Source organism: Lithohypha guttulata (genome assembly GCF_036872675.1).
Source record: "Lithohypha guttulata strain CCFEE 5908 chromosome Unknown scaffold_1, whole genome shotgun sequence".
Lineage (NCBI taxonomy): Eukaryota > Fungi > Ascomycota > Eurotiomycetes > Chaetothyriales > Trichomeriaceae > Lithohypha > Lithohypha guttulata.
Window position 1 is genome coordinate 4,944,869 of NW_027042750.1, and position 21,213 is coordinate 4,966,081.

Sequence of the window (21,213 nt, forward strand, 5' to 3'; positions counted from 1 at the left end):
CAAACCATAATTGTTCCTGCCATGTGCCAGATTTTGAAATAGTCTACGTAATCAACCGACCAACAATCTTGTCCTGAGGATTAGATTATCAGCTCGGTCAGGCCCTTACTTCTTTAAGAGATGAATGTGATGGCAAGATAGTCTGCATTCCAGTTGTGAATCTCGGACGTATCAGGTCCTGGAAGTGGTTACTCCGGATTATCACTCATGTTAATTGAGTTCCTAGACTCATGTCGGCCTGACGTTTCATCCGGACCCGAGTTCTGGTCGCCAATACACAAGCATGCGCATCCTCTGATTTCCTTGTTTGTGTTCCTGTTTCCGATATGCAAATACTTTTTGAGTGCTGCCTTGCTGGCCTCTTCCATGATCTGATCTCGTTTGTCCACAACCATGACTGAATGCGAAAGCAGACCCTCTACCTAACTCTCAGCAGTCAATATGGAACAGATTGAGATTCATAGCAGAGTGAGTAAGGACCAGATTTCGAGTCCCACGTGCTGATCGGTGCAGAGCTACTTGCTACGCTGGGTGCACGCAAAGTCCAATACTACAATCTCGTGGACTGTCCAACCTCACAAGCGTTCGATCAATCTCGGCCTCTTCAAGCATCCTGGTGCACTTGCTAGTCTTCCCTCTGTTGGTGGCCTACCTCATCTGTCCACAGTATCCAGTCGAAACGATGACGAGAATCTTGAGCAGCCAGAAGTGGTGGACAGATTGGAAAGTATTGGTCTCAGGCAAGTGCTTAAGCTAGGAAAGTGTGAGGCCGACAAGTTCACCCAGAGCCGATATGATGTGCCCAATGGTGAGGGCGGACACTATGCCATTGTCTTCGACAACACTTTCTCCAAGAGTACAGGTAAAATGGTCACCTTCTTTCTCTTGACTTACCCAACAAATGCACAGCACCAGATATCGTTTGGTGCTCAGTCACATCAACATGGCTCAGCCATGGCTTCGGCCATGACTCTGGCACCTTCCATGTCGAAGAAAAGTCCTCGTATAGGTCCAAAGCAGTCTGTTGATTCACTCAAGCTTGCATCAGAGTTGACACCGAGATCGACGCCTACAGGGTCAGCACCGAAGCTTGCAGTCGCAGACTCCGCTCAGGTTTTTCAAGGAATTCTACATAAGAGGAGAAGAAAGCGAGGTCAAGGTTACGCAAGGAGATTCTTCAGCTTAGACTACACCTCTTCCACCCTATCATACTATCACGACCGAAACTCTTCAGCTCTACGAGGAGCTATACCTCTATCTCTAGCGGCGATTGGTGCGAATGCGAAAACGAGAGAGATATCTATCGACTCAGGTGCCGAAATCTGGCATCTGAGAGCACACAATGCAGAAGATTTTCAAGACTGGAAGACTGCCCTGGAGAAAGCCTCTCAGGCCCGCCTGGACAATAACGATCCCCAGTTCAATATTGACGCTATCCAGACATTCCAGAGTTCCATGAGCAGTGGCCTTAATTGGGAGCGTTTGGAAGCGCTACTAAGCAAGATCTCGGGCACCAGAGATGCTGTGAGGAGGTTGTGCAGCGACGCCGAGCGATATGCTACTCCCGCTCAGACGCCTTCCTATGACGGAGCGCAGCCTGCGACTCCTGATCGAGAGGAAGCGAGCTACTTCCCAGAGGAGCGGAAAGCCTTTTGGAAAAGGAAAGCTAGTACAAACGAGACAAAGAGCAACATTTTTAAGAGAAGCGTATCTACTCAGCTAGCTGTTCCTTCGATCACAAATTCGCAGAATGCGATCGCATCTCCAGGTATTGGCGACAATATGAAACAAATACTGAACAACTTGGACACTGTCATTGCGGATTTTGCGGCATTGCTTGGTGATGCGAAACCACAGAATGCTTTTGCAGTACCACAGTCTGCTGTTTCTCGCATGAGTATAGAAAGTCAAGAGTACTTCGACGCCGAAGACAGAACGTTGACCAGGAGCAATACTCAACTCCTGCAAATTCAAGATGAGGACACTAGCGACACCGAGGACAAGAGATCAGGCGACTCCGACACAAGTAGCAGTGTTGACGAGAATGACACGGCTGGAAACAGAGCATTCAGATCAGGAAGTCTAAGCTCGTTGATGCCACCACCTGCTAAATCGCTGACACCGTTGCCATTGGATCGCGTCAAGCGGAGAACGACGATTAAAGAGCCCACCATTATGCCACCTTCCTTGATCGGCTTCCTGCGGAAGAATGTAGGGAAGGATCTTTCGACCATTTCGATGCCGGTCTCTGCGAATGAGCCCACTAGTCTTCTGCACAAGGCGGCTGAGAACTTCGAATATTCGGAGCTACTTGATAAAGCAACAACTCTGAACGATGTAGCTGACAGACTGCTTCATATTACAGCATTTGCGATATCATCCCTGTCGAATGCAAGAGTCAAAGAGAGAAACATTCGGAAGCCCTTCAATCCTATGCTAGGTGAGACCTACGAGCTCGTACGCGAGGACAAGAATTTTCGCTTCATCTCCGAGAAAGTATCACACCGACCAGTGCAGCTTGCATTCTATGCCGAAGGCAAGAACTGGGGTGTTGGTCAATCCCCATTGCCTTCACAGAAGTTCTGGGGCAAGTCATCCGAGATCATTACTGACGGGAAAGTACGAGTTGCGTTGCACAACGTGGCAGAAAGTTACTCATGGGCACCACCAACGTGTTTTCTTCGCAATATAATAGCTGGCGAAAAATATGTTGAGCCAGTTGGTAAATTGTCCGTGGTGAATGAGACCACGGGTTGGCAATGCGTCGTGACCTTTAAAGTGAAAGGTATGTTCAGTGGGAGGAGCGAAGAGGTGGATGTACAAATGGTAGATCAAAACGGACTTGAGCAACCACTCGGTCTTTCTGGTGCTTGGACGAGCCATCTTGCAGTCAAGGAGAATGGTCGAGTCGATGCAACGAAAGAGATCTGGCGTGTCGGGCCTCTTGTTGACAGACCAGAAAAACACTACGGCATGACCAAGTTTGCAGCAGAGCTGAATGAGATTACCCCAGTCGAGGAAGGGAAGCTCCCGCCCACAGACAGTCGACTTCGGGCAGATCAAAGAGCTCTAGAGAATGGGCAATACGATAACGCTGAAAGACTTAAGAACGAGATAGAAGAAGGACAGCGTGCGAGAAGAAGGGAACTAGAAGCCGCAGGAGAAGAGTGGACGCCGAAATTCTTTGTCAAGGTCAATAATGGTCCTGATGGTGAGACCGTCTGGAAGCCTAAGTCCAGCGGCTCGGAAGGGTATTGGGAGAGAAGAGCCAAAGGTGACTGGAACGGCATTGTCGATGTGCTTGGTACTGGCATGACTGTGCACAAGCAAGAACCCGGACGATTTTGATCAAAATCATTTGCTAACACTGGTCTTCTATTTAGCAGAAGAGCACACTGCAAGACGCGACTGTCCGATCTGCAACGTGAATGCTAGCGATACTCTTTGTGACAAGGTACCCAGGTTGGAAAACCAAGCTGCTCTGGCAGTTATCTCACCACCATTGCGACTTCCGAATTACCTTTTTATCATCCTCTTTCAGAGTTGCCGGCCTACACACCATGGAGACTAGGAACTTGCGGGTAGTTCCCAGTAGCTCAGGACGCGACTCCTACACCACGCGTTAGTTTCTGCAAGCACTTTCCCAGATTGTTTCAAGCTCGATAAGACCAAAACAATCGCTCTAAACTTCAGAACTTTTCATTACCTGCCAGTATTCCTCCTCTATACCACCGTTTACCATCATAACGGCTCTAATTACCAGAGAAGTTGTTTGCGGAGTCGTTTTTAAAGAGCAAACTCTACGCAGTAGAAGCTTCGTCTCCACGGCACGATCCTAGCTCGTCAGTTGATATTCCAACCAACGAGCAACTTTTACCGCCGCTATTGGTTCGAAACACTCTTTAATTTTCGTGCGATTTTCAGTCGTCAGGTCTCATACCCTGACACTCCTCCTCAAGCACTGATTCAAGACGGAACTCCTAGAAAACAGTGATACGAATATTATCACCACATTGGCATTCAATCCATCTGAACCATAGAGAACCCACTCAAAAACAGCGTGCAGCCTGCTCGTGCAGTATGACAACGTGTTCAAAAAGTTCAAGATGGGTGCTAACGAGGTTGGCGCACCACTGCGTCGAGTGAAAGTTTGTCCAGATGCTCGCTGTTCTGCTTCGAAGTCACCGCTCATTGTCGAATGGAAAACACCCAACCTTTATGGTACAACCAACCATTGCGAGGCATGTGGAAATAGCCTATTAGTGCTAGAAGAAGTTGGTTCTAAGACGATCAATGTCTACAAACATCGAGAACTCAAGCAGCCGAGACGTGTTAGAATTTGTTCGATATGTCCACCACGTCAACAGCTAGTCGTCTTCTCATGGAAGGGCTCAGGTATCAACGCTTTTGGACTTTTTCAATCAGAATGCACACAGTGTCACGAGACGCTTGTTGAATTCTGGTCGTATGGCGGAAGAACGAATCTCGATTCCAACCCACCAATATCCATTGAACCGGAGGCAAAGAAGAAACAAGCGTCACTACAGCAGTCAGATGGCATGGTCAACTTTAAGGATGTAGTTGATACCACTTCTATTCATTACCAGGTTAAGGTATGTCCAACATGTCCTTCAAACACTGGATGGCCCGTGGTATCGTGGAAGAGTCCTGGATTTTTTCGATCTGTAAGGAACTGCTTTTATTGTCGGGTACCAATGCTGACGCTGGAGGAAGTCGACTTCAAAACAGTGGAAACATACCAGTTAAAACAGTGGAAGAAGCCGAAACGCCTGAAATTATGTCTAAAGTGCTCTCCTCGGAGATCCAGCATTATCTACTCGTGGAAGAACCCCGGCGCTGAGGGTGTGGCCTTCTTAGACTCTAATGAGTGGTCCAGATGCAGAGTGGGTGGCGCATGCGGATCACCGTGGTCTGAGTTCTGGGATGTCGATGAGCTAGCAAGTGGTCGAACGCGTCAAGAAGGCGAGACTGCTTCGCCAGAGAACACAGATTTGCACAAGCAGCAGAAAGCGAGCGAGCTCACACTGATCAAAGCAGACAGAAACCATGATCAAGTGAAGGTGTGTCCTACATGTCCGGCAGGTAAATATTGGCCGTACCTATCCTGGGTGGGTTCTTGGCAGAATTTTGAGCGAATGACTGTGTGTGGGGCATGCGACGCATTAATGGTCACCTTACAAGAGGTTGATCAGATCACGATCCTCAACTACAAGGAGCAGAGACTCGCCCTGCCACGAAGACTAGTATTGTGTCGTTCTTGCTCAATCACAACTTTTGGTGTTGTCTATTCGTGGAAAGGATGGCTCCGCGACGCGGTGGATCAAGACGGTAGCTGGGCGTTATGCCGGAGACCTAAGATCTGTCGCGCAGATATTGTGCACTTTTGGGAAGTGCATCAAGAGGGAACGTCTCACAATTGCCCTTCTCTGTTGATCAACAACGACCAACGTGCTGAAGACAATAGTGTTAGCAATCCTGCCATTAGCACTGCAGCAAAACGCCCAAGACAAAACAGTGATCTAGGCGAACAACACCATAAACTAAAAGCGCCACGATTGGACGTTCCTCTCGGAATACCAGATGTCCAAGACGAATTGAATGCTAGTCTTGGAATCCACGTTGATAGGAGCCTGAAGATAACTTATGTGCCGCAGGAACACCCAGATGAGCTCAAACAGAGGGAGAATTGGACGATGAAAGTGTATTTCTCTGGACTTGGATATCAGAGCCAGCTCATCGGTACCGGCATGGGCGACACAAAAAGCATAGCTGCGAGCAATGCAGCTCGCGACGCTCTGCAAAACCCTTTACTTGAAGAAATCAAAGCAAAGCGTGTTGCTTTGTCGCAACTTGCGAATTCTCAGGAGGAGGAAAGCCGTGAGCCCCTTGCAGAGGGAACCGGGTCACGAGCTGCTGGCGACGCGTTGCAGGACACTCAGCCAGCAAGACGAGCTTCAGTCGCTTCCAGGAGACCTGTTCCAAGCAGGACGAATTCGATTGACATTTTTACAGAACGAAATTCTAGAATCTGGAACAGCCTGTCATGGGAGCGAGGAGAGCCAGATACGGATAGTCCTTCAACAAGCGTGAGCTTTGGGATACTGGACACGGCCCCCACAACTGGTGTTGTTGCCTTGGCTGAAAGAGACCAGAGCAAGGAGAGCAGGAAAGAGAACGTACCCATTCACGAGAGTACCGTTGTACCGAAAGAGGGTTTGGTGCAAGAGGATGACCCTCAAGCACTCAGTGACAAACTGTCCGCTAGTAGTACTGCTTCTGACACAAGCTCAGACCTTAAGCAGCAGGCTTCTACACAGATAAGTTCTGTATTGGAAAACAAGCCTCAGCTCAAGCTCCAAACCCAAGATCCGAGGAGGAGACGTGATCCCCTACTGCTATCGAACATCAACGTTTCAGCGAAAGAGGGCGATGTAAAAACTACTATGCAACAGCAACAGAAGAGAGATGATACCGAGCAGTGCCCTTTAGCAGTCGGGGAGGGACGCGAGAGTGATATAGATTTGCGCAGAGCACAAGAACTGTTGGAGAAAGTTCAAACCGAAGGTGAAGGCTCATTGAACGACGTTGAAGCTGCCGAAATGATGGCACTTCTCAGCAAGCACAGTAAAGACTACCACATTGGTGTGGAAGAACCGCGCCACAGCAATATCCAGCAGACTCACGCACACTTGGAAGAGGTCAGCTCCGTGGCTATGTCATCCCCACTACCACCGCCTCCTCCTTCTCCTCCACCACCACCTCCACCGTCAGCACCAGGGCTACCTTCTCCTGCTCGTTCACCCTCTATTGAGACACGTGATAGGAGAACGAACCAAGAACACCTTAAGGACCAACGGACAGAGAAGCCGAGCGTACCTGACACAGAACTATTCACCGAAACAACGGAAGGCCTCGAAGACATCTCGACATCTACTGAACTAGCGCCAGATGTTACGACTCCAGTGGACACTGTGACAGGTCCATCGATCCGAGGTCTCAACAACTCTGACGTTGCCGCATCTGCTACCATTATACAGTCCGTGCCCATGTCGCCATTAGCTTCCTTATCACCTGAAGCAACAGCGCCAGACGACGTCGAATCAACAAGTTCGACAGTCAGCAAGATAGGTCAGACCACCTACGTTGACAGTTTTGGGCTATTGCGTGTACATCCCGATCTGCTGCGGGCATTTGGCATTGAGCCTCACGTTTGATCATCAAATTCCTGCTTTGTTTTCTGTGTACAACTCTGCCCTGGACTGAGCATTTTCGACACAAGCGTGAGCGTTAGAGGCGAAATGGAGGCGATGGAATTACTGTAAAGCAGGGGCACAAGCCGTGGTGATAACCATAACGGATAGACTGTACAGAATACTTATAAGAATGTCGTTTTTGTGCAAGAAATAGTCGATAACGACTTCCACTAGGCATGTAGTCGCACGTGGTGGTTGGCAAAGGTAGTCCTCGGATAGCTGCGAGATACACGAAAGCGACGAACAGTTGCGGTCGTCGCTTTTGTCGATCACCACGTGTATTTGTGAACTTACAAGGCAACAAGATTTTCCCACACGAGACAACCACATGGAATTTGTACTTCGCAAGCTCACCGATAGCGCCTTCTCGTTAGTGAAATCCGGTAATTGACGTCATTATCAAAAACAAACTTGGAAAGTGTGAAATCAATTCCCTTCGTCATCCAGGCCTGAGCGAAATCAGAATCAAAGTCTTCTCAACACTAGATCAGTTACAAGATAATCGGCAGATAACATCTCTAGGACGCAGTATCATTAAGCACCGAGGACGGCTTATCCGCAAGTTCTTCTACGAGGACCTACAAACACAATTGTCAGCATGCAAGGGTAGAGCATACCCAAGCACAATTACGAACCTGCCGATATGGCACCGAACCCTATCATGCTTCCTCGAAAGAGGAAGTCATTGAAGGCTAATGCTCAGCTGGAGAACGATCAAGCAGCACTCGGCCTGACCTGGCCAATACTCACCACTGCCTTTGTCGCCTTACTCCTGGCTATCTCCGTATGGCCTCGTCGCTGGCTGTTGTCTGGTTGTGGTGTACAATCACTTCTCATCGCCTATGCTGCTGGCTATGGCAGCCGCATCTTTCCCTCTATTCCATTATGGGTGTTGCTGATCTCAATTAATCTGGTGTACGCCGTTGCAGCAACCTCATGGCTACTGTATGGCCTCTTTACTGCAGCGTGCTGGCCATTCATCCTTCTCACGTGTTTGTTTCAATTCCAATTCGCCTCCGAGTTTGCACGTCGCAATCTAAGGCGGTTACTGCGAGACTTGTATTTCACGCAAGATAGGATCGCGTTTTTCAACTTGCCAGCACTTGAGATTGACACAGAAGTTGCTGGTCTCATGGTCATTCGTGGCATAACCTTCTCGCTATCGGGTCTCACTTTGGTGGCACATGGTATCGAGGTGGGTATAAAGCTTACAGACGAAATTGAACTTGCTCTGCATGCAGACGAAGTACGTGTATCCTTGTTTCGACGTATCGAAGTCGGCAATGTCTACGGAAACATCAAAGGTGGGAGATCAGAGATGACATTCACAGACCTTGACGACACAGATCACGAGGGCGCGGAAGAGGATGCCTTGTTCTATGAAACACCCCTTCTACGGGCAGCGACTGCTGGCTCAGAAGGCATCAAAGACAGACCGAAATTGAGGGAGAGTCTAGCTGGTGGCTCTTACATCAAGGACTCATCTGCTAAATCAGGGTTTGGGAGTATCAGGACATTGTCTCCTGACGACCAGGATGCAGAGAAGAAGTACGACGAAATGATCAACGAGATCCGCACTAGTGACGCCACCTACCAATCCCGAGCGCGAGTACGTAAAGCAACTAGAGAACAAGGTAGGACGATCGACGACGAGAAAGATCTGCGTGCAGCGGTCTGCGCCGAACTTCACGAGTTTCCTTCCATACCACATCCGCCAAGACGATCGATCAAAGTTACGACGCTCCAGAAGCTGAACCCTCCCCGTGTGCGGCGTTTCCTACATCGATTGCCGTTTCTCCTTCGTCTTCTCCTGAATCCGTTGGGTTACTTTCATCCTATTACTATCGACTCTATTTCCGCTGCTGGTTCTGGTCAATGGCTTAGAGAGTTATTGCAGACGAATATCTTCAAGCATCATGCTGCAAAATCGGCTGAACTGCGCCGCCTTCAGAAGCGAATTAGTGTCTGGCTTGAAGATGCGAATTTCTGTTTGGAGCTCACCGACATAGATGGTTTAGGTCAGGTACCACTCTCGACCCAATTCGATATTGTAGCATATCTACACTTCGCAGACATCATGGCATATAGGACTCTTCCACAGTCAGGAATTCTGAACCAGGTCGTCCGGCTTGGTGGAGCAGATGCCACCTTTACAATTCCGAGCTATTTACTCCCTCATCACGAGCACGTCCTACCTCCCAGGCCGACTGCAGAAGACAAGAAAGAGATGGAAGATCAAGTCGAACAGGCAGACGGTATCCCTAAGATGGTGCAGGCGGAGCAGGAGATGGAAATGGTGAAGAAGGATGAAGCTTCAATTTCCATGTCTGTTCATGCCAGTCTTCCTGCAGCATTTGATCGTGAGCTTCTCATGTTTATTGCGGCACTTGTCAAGGCAACCAAGATCATTGAATTTGACAAGGAGGTAGACAAGGTCGAGACCGAGCACGCCACCGACAAGGTCGACCACGCGAGCGAAACAGCTTCGATCGACTCCTCGACAGCGGCACCACTAACGCCAGTAAGCACAAACGATACCGTGAACAGTGTGTCATCGACACCGTCGATAATGAGCAGACATAGCCGGGTTTCATCCGATATCACACCAAGCACTACCGGTGCTCGTTTCAAGAATTTCACCAAGAACCTACAGCACAATCTTCGCGAAGCAAGCCTGAACACGAAAGACTCGCTGTCAAAAGATTCTATCAAAACTTTTATGCAGGAAGTCCAACAGAACACGAGGGATGGCATGAAGAAAGCTGTAGTTGGCTCGATGGTGAACGATAGGTGGATCGCGAAACTGGTAGGGAAAGTTGCAGCAAACCTGGAGAGGGCACAAGGCGATCTTGGATATTCTGGAGGTATACCTGTGGCTTTGGAAGATTATCGTCCTAAACCTGGAGATGATGGTATGTTGAGTAAATTCTTGCCATAAGCTTGTCGGGAAGCGAAGCGGAGAAACATGTTGGAAAGTCTGAGGAAGGCTGTCAATGCTTGAGAACTATTCTGACCTCTAATTCCTAACACAAATTCTATCTTGCCATGATCTCCTTTTCCCATCGCCCTATGTGGCTTGTATGATCTCGAGTCTGTGACGGACTTTCATGCATAGAAAGACATGAGATGAATGAATTCCTACTTGGTCAGCGACTGAGGCTCAGACCCTGTTAATGATGGACGGCTCTCGAACCTACGCACTGCTCCGCGACTGTCTAGCTTCTGCTGGTCTCTGCTCTCTCACTTTACGCATCATTCTCGGCGCCATCATCACATCAAGAGGAAGAGCTTGCCAGTGACTGACATCATCCAATTCAAGTGACTTACGCAAGCGGATCGAGTGCTTCGAAGCGAGGTGCACTTTCCTGGCCCCCAAAGCAGAACCCACAATCTTGCAGAAAACGTGCGGAGTGCATGCTGAGCAGATGCCCAGCCACCTAATTACCTTCATTTACCTCTGGGCTTGCAACAAAGACTGTGACCTATTCTGAACGATCTACTGACGAGCATTTACCATGAATCGCGCAAAATGAGATACAGGTTCCTGGTACTCATAGGCGACAACGACTGATTGCTAGGATGATTGGCCTTCCGCCTCACCTATACCTAAGCATGCGCGAACATTTGTGACAATCAGCCTTACTGACATGCCTACGACTACCACATCGCGATACTGCATGTGCCTTTTGCATGAATCACGCAGGAATAGCTGCTAGGGTGCGCTGGCTAGTCTCTCTCTGGTGCGGAATTGTTGTCCACACTAACAATAAGGTCTAACTGAACAGCCTTTCAGCACATACAAAATGTCAAACTCGCCAGCCTAGCAAGACCTACTCCGGTTCATCAAAATGCTAGTGTAGTTCCTCAGCGGTAGCACCGAAATGAACAGGCGAGCGAAAACATGAACTTTGCAAAAAGTCGCTACAACTATGGCGAATCACGCCGAACAAGGCGATACTCTTTCTCTCGTAGAATGCCTACCCTGATTGCTTGTACACACTCGCTACGAACGCTGTTTGTTGATCAAAGCGTACAGTGACCAGCGTCCGAGCTCCTCTTCTTTCCTTTGCGATTCGTACGAGACATATGAATCAAGCTAGACCAAGTATGGCCAGCATCCTCCGCGCAGCCTCCTTCGCCGTCGTCTCCTGGAGCGCCAACAGACTCGACATCTTCAGTCTCGGCCCCACCAACAACCTGCTGCACAACTTCTGGAACGGAACCTCATGGCAACCCGCCTGGGAAGACCACGGAGGCATTTTCAGCAGCAGCCTATCAGCGATATCCTGGGGTACAGGTCGACTCGATATCTTCGGTCGCGGCACGGACTTGGCAGCATGGCATAAGGCATTTGACGGCGGGGATTTGGGATGGCAGCATGGCATGGACTCGATTGGTGGTACGTTTGCGAGTGAGTTAGTCCCGATATCGTGGGCGTCTGATCGATTAGATGTCTTTGGGGTTGGGACGGACTCGGCGATGTATCATAATTCTTGGAATGGGGATATGTGGGAGTCTTCCTGGGGTTCGCTGGGTGGTGTATTTACCAGTGCTCCGGCGGCTGTGGCATGGGGACCTAATCGCCTTGACGTGTTTGGTTTGGGCACGGACCAGGCAATGTATCATCAATCCTGGAACGGCCAGTCATGGCAAAGTGAATGGGAACGACATGGTGGAGTCTTCACCAGCGCACCCGCTGTCGTGTCCCGGGGTGTGAATCGGCTTAGTGTGTTTGGGATAGGAACCGATAATTCCATGTATCACGAACACTGGGACGGATCACGATGGTCGACTGCATGGGAAAACCTTGGAGGGACTTTCAAATCCGATCATGCTCCAGCGGTTGTTTCTTGGGGCTTCAACAGGGTAGATGTCTTTGGAATTGGTGCTGACAACGCGGTCTATCACAAAGCGTGGGACGGATCATGGGCCGCTAGCTGGGAGTCTCTGGGAGGTAGCTTTTCTGATGTGCGTGTCGTGTCGTGGGGACTGAATCGTCTTGATGTTTTCGGGCTTGCAGCTGGCAGTATTCAACATAGGGTATGGGATGGTTTGGCCTGGCAGAGAGAATGGGATGATCTTGGAGGCGCTGAGTCTTCTGATTCTCAATCGCAGTCTCGATCTCGATCTCAAAGCAGCTCCTCGAGGCCAGTGGCGAGTTCTGTACCTTCATCCAACGATGTCAGTGTTGCTGCCACTGCAGTGACTCAGAGTACTGGACTGTCAAATCCGGCCACGAGTACCGGTGGCTCAACACAGAGTGCCTCAACACCAAGTCAGACGGGCAATGATGCGGATACTCGTGGTGCACCACACTTCCTTACCGCGATAGCATTTGGTCTCTGTGGATGGATAGGCAGTATTGTATTTGCCTGAAGCCTCATCATACGTACTGTGATCAAACGGCCTGAACTTGGATCTGCTGCGCACACCACCTCTAAAGAGAGCTTGGTGTAGACTGGAAATTACGACTTTTTCCACGCTTGCGCCGCTAGCGCACGAACGTCTTCGATAATTCCCTCGGGGTCTTCCAGTGCAGCATAATGCCCGCCATCGTTTCTTTCTAGTGGAAGTCAATTGCGTGTCACCAATTTGATGGTTCACGACCACAGACTTACCTTTGTAGAACACCAGATTTCCCGTCCTTTCCACCGCACGTTTCGAGCTCGGTTCGGTGTCCCAGTAGAAACTCGTGTACCCGAAGGGCACGGTGATACGGTTATGCTCCTCCATCGCAAAGCTAGCAAAGTTCTCATGTCGCACATTCTCATAATAGCAGAGCATACTTGGCATGATGCAGTCCGTGAAATAGTACAAGCTTGCTGTGGTCAAGATACACTGCGTCCAGTATCGTCGCTTCTGCTTCTCGGGATCTGCAGCTTCGTTGTACTTCTCGCCGACCCAGGTCAGAATACCCATTGGATTATCGTTGAAGCCGAAGCCGATGGTATGTGGACGAGTTCGCATGCAGATGGCGTATCCCATGTGGTTTTCGAGCCAGTCGTCGACGCGGTCTTTGACATCCTGCTCACGCTTGGTATACTCGACGCCTTCTGGGAGAGGTGAGGGTGCAAAGTTGAAGTGGACGAGCTTGCAGGAGTCAGTGTACTTCGAGCCCATTTCTCGACCAACCCAATGACCCCAATCACCTGTCTGGATCATGTCTGGAAATTCGTGTCAGCTTTGCTCATCGAACGCAAGTTTTCCGCATTCTGGCCTACTTACATTCCTTGTATCCAAGTCTCTTCATCAAGGCATCAAATATCCGTGCATTGTCCTGTAACGTCCATCCTGCCTTTGGTGGCCAGTCTGAGAAGCAGTAACCTGGCATTGATGGTACCACAACATGAAAGGCAGGCGAGCTCCCATCGGAAGGGTTCGACAGAGGTGTCCAGACCTGATTGAACTCGTAAAAGGAGCCAGGCCATCCGTGCACCATAATCAATGGGATAGCATCCTCTCGGTTCGATCGGGCATGGACAAAATGGATCTTCACGTCTGCTATGCGCGTTGTGAAATGTGGTGCAGAGTTGATCTCGTCTTGGTGTTCATACCAGTCAAAGTCATTGATCCAGGCATCATACAGGTTCTTCGCCCACTCGTATGTTGGGCCGTACTTGGTTCCAGCTCCAGGTACGATCTCCCTGGGAGGGAGACGAGTATCCTTGAGCTTGCGCTTAAGCCGGTCAACCTCGGATTGGGGTATGTCGACCTTGAATGGCTGAATATCAGAATCTGCCATCCTTCTAACGAGGGTCAATATGCATAAGAGTCGTGGGTACTCGTCTTCTACCAGTGCTTGAGCACGAGTAAACTCATGTCATTGCAAATCGACTCCGCATGGCATAGCTACTCCAACCACAAAAATCTACGTTAGCTGAAACTAAACACGAAGATAGAGTTGGGGGATATCGTAGTTGACAAATCAGAAATTGGTAAGCTTGTTGGACTCAATATCTGAATTGATTCAGCGATAGCTGTTGCTCATAATACGTTAAGCCTGGGCAAATCCTCTTCCTTTGACCAAGCTGTAGACAGTGTTCATTGAGTTAAGCCGAAGTCGACTTTCAAAGTGATGAATGACACTGGCACGACTGGCAAGAAAGAGTTGAAAAGAAGGAAGCACCTGGAACAAGAAAATATGTCTAGGCATGCCAAGACCCAGACCACCACGCTGGAGGCAGGATTTGTCGGCGTCAACTGCACCTCGCCGACGATGGCCATTGACAGCCCCTTTGATGGTTGGAAGGCCTCAGGAGATGGAAGAGAGATGAGTCATCATGCTACAGATTATTGAACTGAGCTGAAGAGTGTGTATATCGCGATGTGAATTAGGCACGGTCAAACTTGTAGCCAAGGATAATCGTTCACTTCAAAAGTGTCACCGCCTATACATTTAGGCTGCATGATTTCCTCGTCCTCATTTCAAAATGCGGTAAACACTGCACGAACGCGTGATATCAAGTACGAATAGAAGGGCCTTTCATTTGTTGTACAGCTTTTCCTATCATGTACCGAATAAGTAGTAGCACTAGATGTTCTACATAGTCTTAAATGTGTTCCCAGCCTGCATTTTTCCCACAGCCCATTTTCGCAAAAGCCCAATTCGTTGAATATTGCAACGTCCCTACCCCTCCGACTCCGAATGCTGTAGAACACTGACTATATGGTATCAACGAGGTCGTCAAATGAAAAAAAAAGATAAAGGACTGTGGAATGGAGAAAATCATGTCGCGTCGTGATTGGAGGTACGCAGATTGGCCTCCCAAAACTTCCTGGTTCCGCGACGACTCCAGACGTCAGTCAATTGATTAGAAATAGTGTTGCGCGTTGTTTAGGAATGATAAGGATAGGAATTTGCTGTGAAATCGCAGGGAAAGGTGGTTGTAGAGTAACGAGAAAGGAAAATCAAAACATTCGTCCCTCTTGCGTGTGCAGAGACGTGGCACTTCTGTTCGGGAACACAGCAACGTTTGGACTGCGGCCCTTCTCACGTGCCAGCTCTGCCACGAGCGCCTGCTGCCTCGCTCGCGCTGCCATATTGCCACCTTCACTGCTTGACTTTCGCAGCCTGTTACGTGGTCGTGCTGGTGGTGGTCGGCTGGTTGGCTGATCGAGATTGGGAAAATCAGGCGTCACGGGTGAACCCGCCACGACTGAGAGAGAAGACACATTCGGACGCACAGCTGGATGTGGCTTGAAAGAGCTCGGTGGTAGGTCAGATCCTGTGCCTCTTCGACGAGGATTCATGGCGGGCAACGGAGGAGCCATCATTGGTTCAACGGCAGGCCCACCATCTCGTGGAAGATAGACAAGTGGCACAGTTGAAGTGCTGGAAACGAATGTGGGATCCGATATCATGCCTTTAGTGACCGATCGCTTTCGAGAGCTAGAGGGTGTAGCACGGCCAGAAGCTGCAGTTGGAGTCGTACGACCGTTCGAGCTACTAGATGCAGCAGCAGGATTTGGCGACGGCAGCGCAGAGGACGGAGGCGACATCATGGTTGCCATTTGTGGAGTATGGCTTGTCTCGAACGTGTTCTGCGAATTTGGTGAAGGTCGTGACGATGGACGTGGTATAAGTCCCTCGTTCATCTCGGGGGCTGCTAGTGGTTTGGTATTGAAATAGCCAGTGCGATCACTGTACTGACCTGCAGAACTATCTGGTCTGTTCTCCTGTTCGTATTTAGGAGAGCCGTTGAGGTATGGAGAGTTTGACATCATTGTGCGGTCGAAATCTGGGATGTGTTTGTTTCTGCTAGCTGAACGATCGGCGGCAGCTGAGTTGCTTCGGTTCCTTGTACCTGGTCTGCTTGATGGTGTCGTTGACCTTGGAGGAGGTGGTCTATCAGAGTGATTGCTCAATGCAGACAGTGGAGTGCGACGACCCATGTTTGATGCATACATGCCGTGTGATCCTTCGTGGTCATGAGGCGAGCTGCGACCATGATGCGTGATCGTGTCATCAGAACGGTCTGATTTGGTCCTTGCTGATGATTGCAGCATTCTCGGTGATGGTTGAGGTTGTGGTGGCGGTGAAGAGATACCAAGCATCTTTATAGCCTTGCTTGAAGTCGCACCGTCGAAACGATCACCTGTGTTTGATCTTCCAGGGAAGCGAGGCAATGAAAAGCCGTGTACACCAGTAACTCCGTGTCGTTCGGTATGAGGACTTCTTGATCTTGAACGTTCTTGTACACTTTTAAGACCCTCCTCGATGCGTTTTCGCCGCGCTGCCAACTCCTCGTCAAAACGTTGCATTTCACGTTGGGTTTCGGTGCTGTCTGAACGTTGGTGAATCAAAGCATCAGCCTGCATATCCACATTCTTATCGTTGCTATAGGCGTATGTCGATGGAGCTGATGTAGGTGTGGCGTCAGCTTTGACAGCCGCGTCTCTCAGAGCCATCGCGGCTCCCAGGATCTGCTGAGCTTTTTGAGACATGATAGATGTGGCTGTCGTTGGAGACGGGAGCTGCGACGGTGATTGTCGTACTGTCAATCGATCACTATCATACTCGAAAGGATCACTCTTCACGCTTTCAGTCACTGTTTGTGTTGTAGAGGACACGGAGCCTCTAGACGCGTCGAACGCTGGCATCATGGGTGATGGAGGCGGGAGCATGGACGATCTATCACTATCGTGGCGCAAGTGAGTACGAATCAGACCACTCAGACCCAGTCCGGTTGCTGGTAGAGTGGGAGAGTCGACGTCCTCAGTGCTCCTGGGAGACTCGTGTGTCGGTTGTCTAGTGTTTTCGACCGGGAGCACAGGATTGGAAGTACTGAGACAGTTCGAATTCTTTGAGGGAAATGATTGTATATCCCCAGTGCCAAAATCGAAGCCCTGCATGTCTTCGCGCAAAGCAGGATGAATTTCTGTTGGAGATTTCAATGCTGGTACACTCGGACGACGGTTCACCTGCGATCGACCTCGTACACTATCTTCGTCATCACTATGATCACTATTGTTGAAAAAAGTACCATTGCCCTTGTTTTTGTATAGCGAAGTGCCGTCCCCGTCGTCGACACTATGATTTCGACCGAGTTGCGACTCTTCTAGAGCAGCCAACTCTGCATTCTGACGCCGGATCAGAGATTCTACTCTCGCCTTGACAGCGGCTTCCTTATTGGAGGTGGAAGATTTCGTCCTGGGACGCGAAGTCGATTGCCTTCCAGTGGAATTCGCGGAGGATCTTCTGTTCGAGGGCACAGGTGACGGTGTTTGATTAGGAATGGGTGGTACCTGGGGAGTGTAATGATCGTCCAACTGGATGTCGCTGGTGGTTGAGGCATAACTTGGGCGTGACGAACGGCCTGGCTCGATCGAGGCATGACTCGCGGCTCGCGAGCTCATTGAGATGGGAGAATTCCTGCCTTCGTGCATTTGCATCTGGCGCTGTTGAAATTGTGCTTCATCGTAGTGACGTGCTGGCTTGTTGAAAAGACCCATGGCGGTTGCCTTGCCACGATCGTTGGGTCGAACACTGCTTGCCAGAGTATCACCGTGTTCAAATTCGAACTGGGGCGTTGGAGATGTCGTTTGAAACCTTGATGAAGTGCCTTGAGATCTGGCGACGTCCTGAAGACCGAAATCGAGTGGCTGTGACGTTGCATTTAGTGGTGGACTTATGCCACGGAATGGTTGAGAAGTGTGTACAGGAGACTGTCCAGAGCCATGTTCTCTCATTCTGGGTATACCACTTGAGCCCGAAAGCTGAGCTGCTGGACGATCATCGTCGCGAGCCGGCATTGGAAGTCCAGGTGAGTATGCAAACCCTATACTCTCTGCCGAGGAATTGACGTCTTGTTCCCTCACCTTGTTGATGGCAATGTTGCTCTTTTGATATGGCAGAGGTGAATCTGAAACCAAAGATGTGGCAGCCGTGGAGGTTCTCCTATTTGAGGGACCGGAGTTTGTGGATGATTGAGTACCTCTGTTCTTGCTAAAACCAGTCATTGGTGATCTAATCGATTCTTGCTCCTCGGATTCGGTAGTTGGATAACTATTGCGGTCGGTCTTCTCATCCGATCCCTCCTGCTGTACTCTTTGTTCTTTTTCTCCAAGACGTATTTGCTGGAAGGAAGACAAGGCGGTATCGTGCTCGTATGTGTGCTTGCCGCGTGTGATGTCCGGAACCGATAGATCTCGAGTGGAACTGGCGGCTATCCTGTAGAGCTTCTGCCTTCCTCCAAACAGATTGTTCCCTTCACCTGGACGAGCACGGTTCATGATAACAGCTCCATCGTCACTTGCGTAGCCGTCAAACAGGGACCCGCGTCTCTCATCTGCAAATGGTGGTCGGATACCTGAACGAATGGATTCAACTTCGGCAATATCGGTCAGCGGGTTGTTGTTGAACAGCATGAGACGAGAGGCTCTCTTGGGAAATAGCACACTGTCGTCACTAGCTTTTCCGACTTTGGTGTTGGGATCGTCTTGCTCGCGAAGCATGCTGAAGCGAGCGGAGAGATTGGGCATGAGGAGACTCGTTCGGAAATCGTTCTTATCTGGGAGAGCACTGGCCAGGTCGAACACTGGCTGTTCCTCAACATCCTGCTTCTTCTTCTTCCGAGTCAGCGCTCGAGAGGCTTTTGCAAAGGACGTCGCCTCAGTGCCATTGAAAGGGTCAAGAGCATCCTCTTGATCCTTGGCCTTTCGACCCTTCTTGAACATATTCATCCTGCCGGTTCTTTCAGTGCTTACACCCCTTGCTAGCCAAAGAGCCTTAATTCCTGGTCGGAATAACGTGCAATCGCGGTAGAGCTTTCGGTCGGGCTCTTAACGGGAATGCTCCATGCAGCGAGAGAACAAGGACCGGTTATGATTCTGAAGTGAAAGCCCAAGTGTTGGATGTGAACAGAAACTTGTGTAGCGTCGCAACAGCCAGGATCTTGATCACGACTACTATAGTTCCGTCCTTGTTCTTTCTGGCATAGAAATCACACGCGCTTTTTGAGAAAGTTGTCGATTGTGGCTGGAATTGAATGAGTGCTGGTCGTACGAGTGAAAAGAGCGACTTCGAGTTGGACAAGGAATATTGGTAGGTTGATGATGTCGAGTTCAGCATCAAGCAGAACGAAGGGATGGAAAGGAATGACTACAGGTGGGAAGGTGTGAAGAAGCTGATAGGAACCTTCACAGTAGTTGCCAGAACATACGGAAGAGTCGACAAGGCTCTCACAGTGGTTTTGGAGTAACCCTTGAAAATGAGAGTGAGGAGGGATGAGGGAGAGTACTTGTGCGAGGCTAGGATGTACCATGCAAAGTCGATGCAGGAACAACGTCGCGACTGCCAGTGAGAGAAAGGAAATGGGCTGCACATCATGCAGAGGATTCGACTATGGACGAGTCACTGTAGGCAGTAGCGCACACGGCGTCCATTTAGCAGGGATCCGGCTGCCGACAGTTTGGAATTGGACTCGAAGTGGACTCAATCTCAATCGACGGCAGGGAAGGTGAATTGTTCGAATAGTCTGCTGGGACTGTTTGGTTGGAAAGCAGCACGTCAAGGATCAACGGTGACCCACACTTCGGACGTTTTACACTGCATGCTACTAGTCCGAGTTGGGATCGGCAATCAAACCTTGGAGCTGCTAGAGTGAAAGCTAGTGTCTGCAATCAGGCACTTGATACGTCAAACCCCGATCGTGAGCTTGCAGATGTTGTGAGACCTGATGTGTCCTCAGCAAGTCATGTTGCTTGCCCAAGGATGCTCGTCCTGAGCTCGCAGTTGCTGCAAAGGCAAGAACCATTTCTTCCAGGGGCTAGAGGGGAAAAGTACCCCGTGAGAAGCAACGCGCCTTTCCTTCAGCTTGGAGGTTACAGACGACGTACTTTTAGATTCGTACAGTTGATACCTCTTTCACTAGCATTGTATGCGATCACGAAACCTAGCTCTTGATACTCGCAGAGCAGGACTGTACTGCTCTTATGGCTTATGTCTCATCAAGGTATCATACGGGCCTCTTTTCCGGCTTGACCTGGCTCGCTGATCCTTGAAAGAGCACCATCCTTGGACGGCGCTTGAAAGCTTCTTCCTCTCGCAAGACCACTAGGCATACAACCATCTTTGTCCTAATCTATGGCTCTTCTTTTCGCTTAGCAAATCCGATCTTTCTGCGCAGTGTCAGTCAAGATGTAAAGACGAACATTGGCATATGCATTGTGAACGTCACATCGACAGCTTACTGGCACAGCTGGAAGTAGTCACGACCGTCACGACTCAGGGGATGCTTTCGCGTCTAGCGTTCACCTGTCGCTAGTAAGGTATACTGGACTGGACAACGGTCCAGTCGTGTCATTGCAGTCCGAACACTCTTTCGTCTGCTCAACATTGCTGCGATACAACACACCAGTGGTGTGGACGAGCTGCAGCCTGCAGGAGTAGATAGGTTCGTTACACTCTCTTCTGCACTCCTGAGTGTCATACACGCCAGACCTGGGTAAAAGACCATCTCCTCACGCTCCTAGTGGCTGGCATATGCACTATGTCTATGAGACAGCACGATAGTATACTGACTTTCAGGGTGAGGAGTTGTATCAGGCAACAAGCTGGCCACTATGTTCTCGTGCTAAAGAGTTTGCTTCCATTTGCGGGGTTTGGGGCCGTCTACTGTCCATCAGCAGTGCAGGCACAGCCTGTACTGGTACAGAGTAGCTCTGCAATCTTCTTTGCCAAGCACTTCTGCTTCTCAACTCCAGGACATGGGCAGCCACATCCGCCCGGCACTAAATATTGATGGCTCCACGTCCCCGTTTGGAAAGGGGTGTGCATTGCAGCAAACTCGTCACGTGCTCCGCTACCACTACAACCTCGGCCAGTGATCCAAGGTAATTTCGTAGTCGTTCGAATCAATTCAGGCATGTCGCTTCATCCGGAAAAATTCTCTTATACAAGAAATCGAAGTACTGGCCACAACTCTCGACAAGTGCAAGC

General features: G+C 49.8%; 6 protein-coding genes across 6 annotated transcripts; 4 read left to right on the top strand and 2 right to left on the bottom strand.

The window, feature by feature from the left end:
• Positions 1-441: 441 nt before the first annotated feature.
• Positions 442-3,348, top strand: OSH3 (Oxysterol-binding protein 3; the record flags this gene model as incomplete). Its single annotated transcript, XM_064896195.1, has 2 exons — positions 442-468; positions 514-3,348. 2 exons carry the CDS (start codon positions 442-444, stop codon positions 3,346-3,348), a joined length of 2,862 nt encoding a protein of 953 aa, XP_064758882.1.
• A 1,367-nt stretch (positions 3,349-4,715) lies between these two features.
• Positions 4,716-7,235, top strand: LTR64_001819 (uncharacterized protein; the record flags this gene model as incomplete). The annotated part of the gene is made up of 2 exons (XM_064896196.1): positions 4,716-5,081; positions 5,145-7,235. The coding sequence occupies 2 exons, from the start codon at positions 4,716-4,718 to the stop codon at positions 7,233-7,235; spliced, it is 2,457 nt and encodes an 818-aa protein (XP_064758883.1).
• Positions 7,236-7,917: 682 nt separating this feature from the next.
• Positions 7,918-10,212, top strand: LTR64_001820 (uncharacterized protein; the record flags this gene model as incomplete). Its single annotated transcript, XM_064896197.1, has 1 exon — positions 7,918-10,212. One exon carries the CDS (start codon positions 7,918-7,920, stop codon positions 10,210-10,212), a length of 2,295 nt encoding a protein of 764 aa, XP_064758884.1.
• A 1,169-nt stretch (positions 10,213-11,381) lies between these two features.
• On the top strand, positions 11,382-12,650 carry LTR64_001821 (uncharacterized protein; the record flags this gene model as incomplete). The annotated part of the gene is made up of 1 exon (XM_064896198.1): positions 11,382-12,650. The coding sequence occupies one exon, from the start codon at positions 11,382-11,384 to the stop codon at positions 12,648-12,650; it is 1,269 nt and encodes a 422-aa protein (XP_064758885.1).
• An 89-nt stretch (positions 12,651-12,739) lies between these two features.
• Positions 12,740-14,016, bottom strand: LTR64_001822 (uncharacterized protein; the record flags this gene model as incomplete). Its single annotated transcript, XM_064896199.1, has 3 exons — positions 12,740-12,837; positions 12,893-13,438; positions 13,500-14,016. The coding sequence occupies 3 exons, from the start codon at positions 14,014-14,016 to the stop codon at positions 12,740-12,742; spliced, it is 1,161 nt and encodes a 386-aa protein (XP_064758886.1).
• A 1,166-nt stretch (positions 14,017-15,182) lies between these two features.
• Positions 15,183-18,956, bottom strand: LTR64_001823 (uncharacterized protein; the record flags this gene model as incomplete). The annotated part of the gene is made up of 1 exon (XM_064896200.1): positions 15,183-18,956. The coding sequence occupies one exon, from the start codon at positions 18,954-18,956 to the stop codon at positions 15,183-15,185; it is 3,774 nt and encodes a 1,257-aa protein (XP_064758887.1).
• Positions 18,957-21,213: the final 2,257 nt, after the last annotated feature.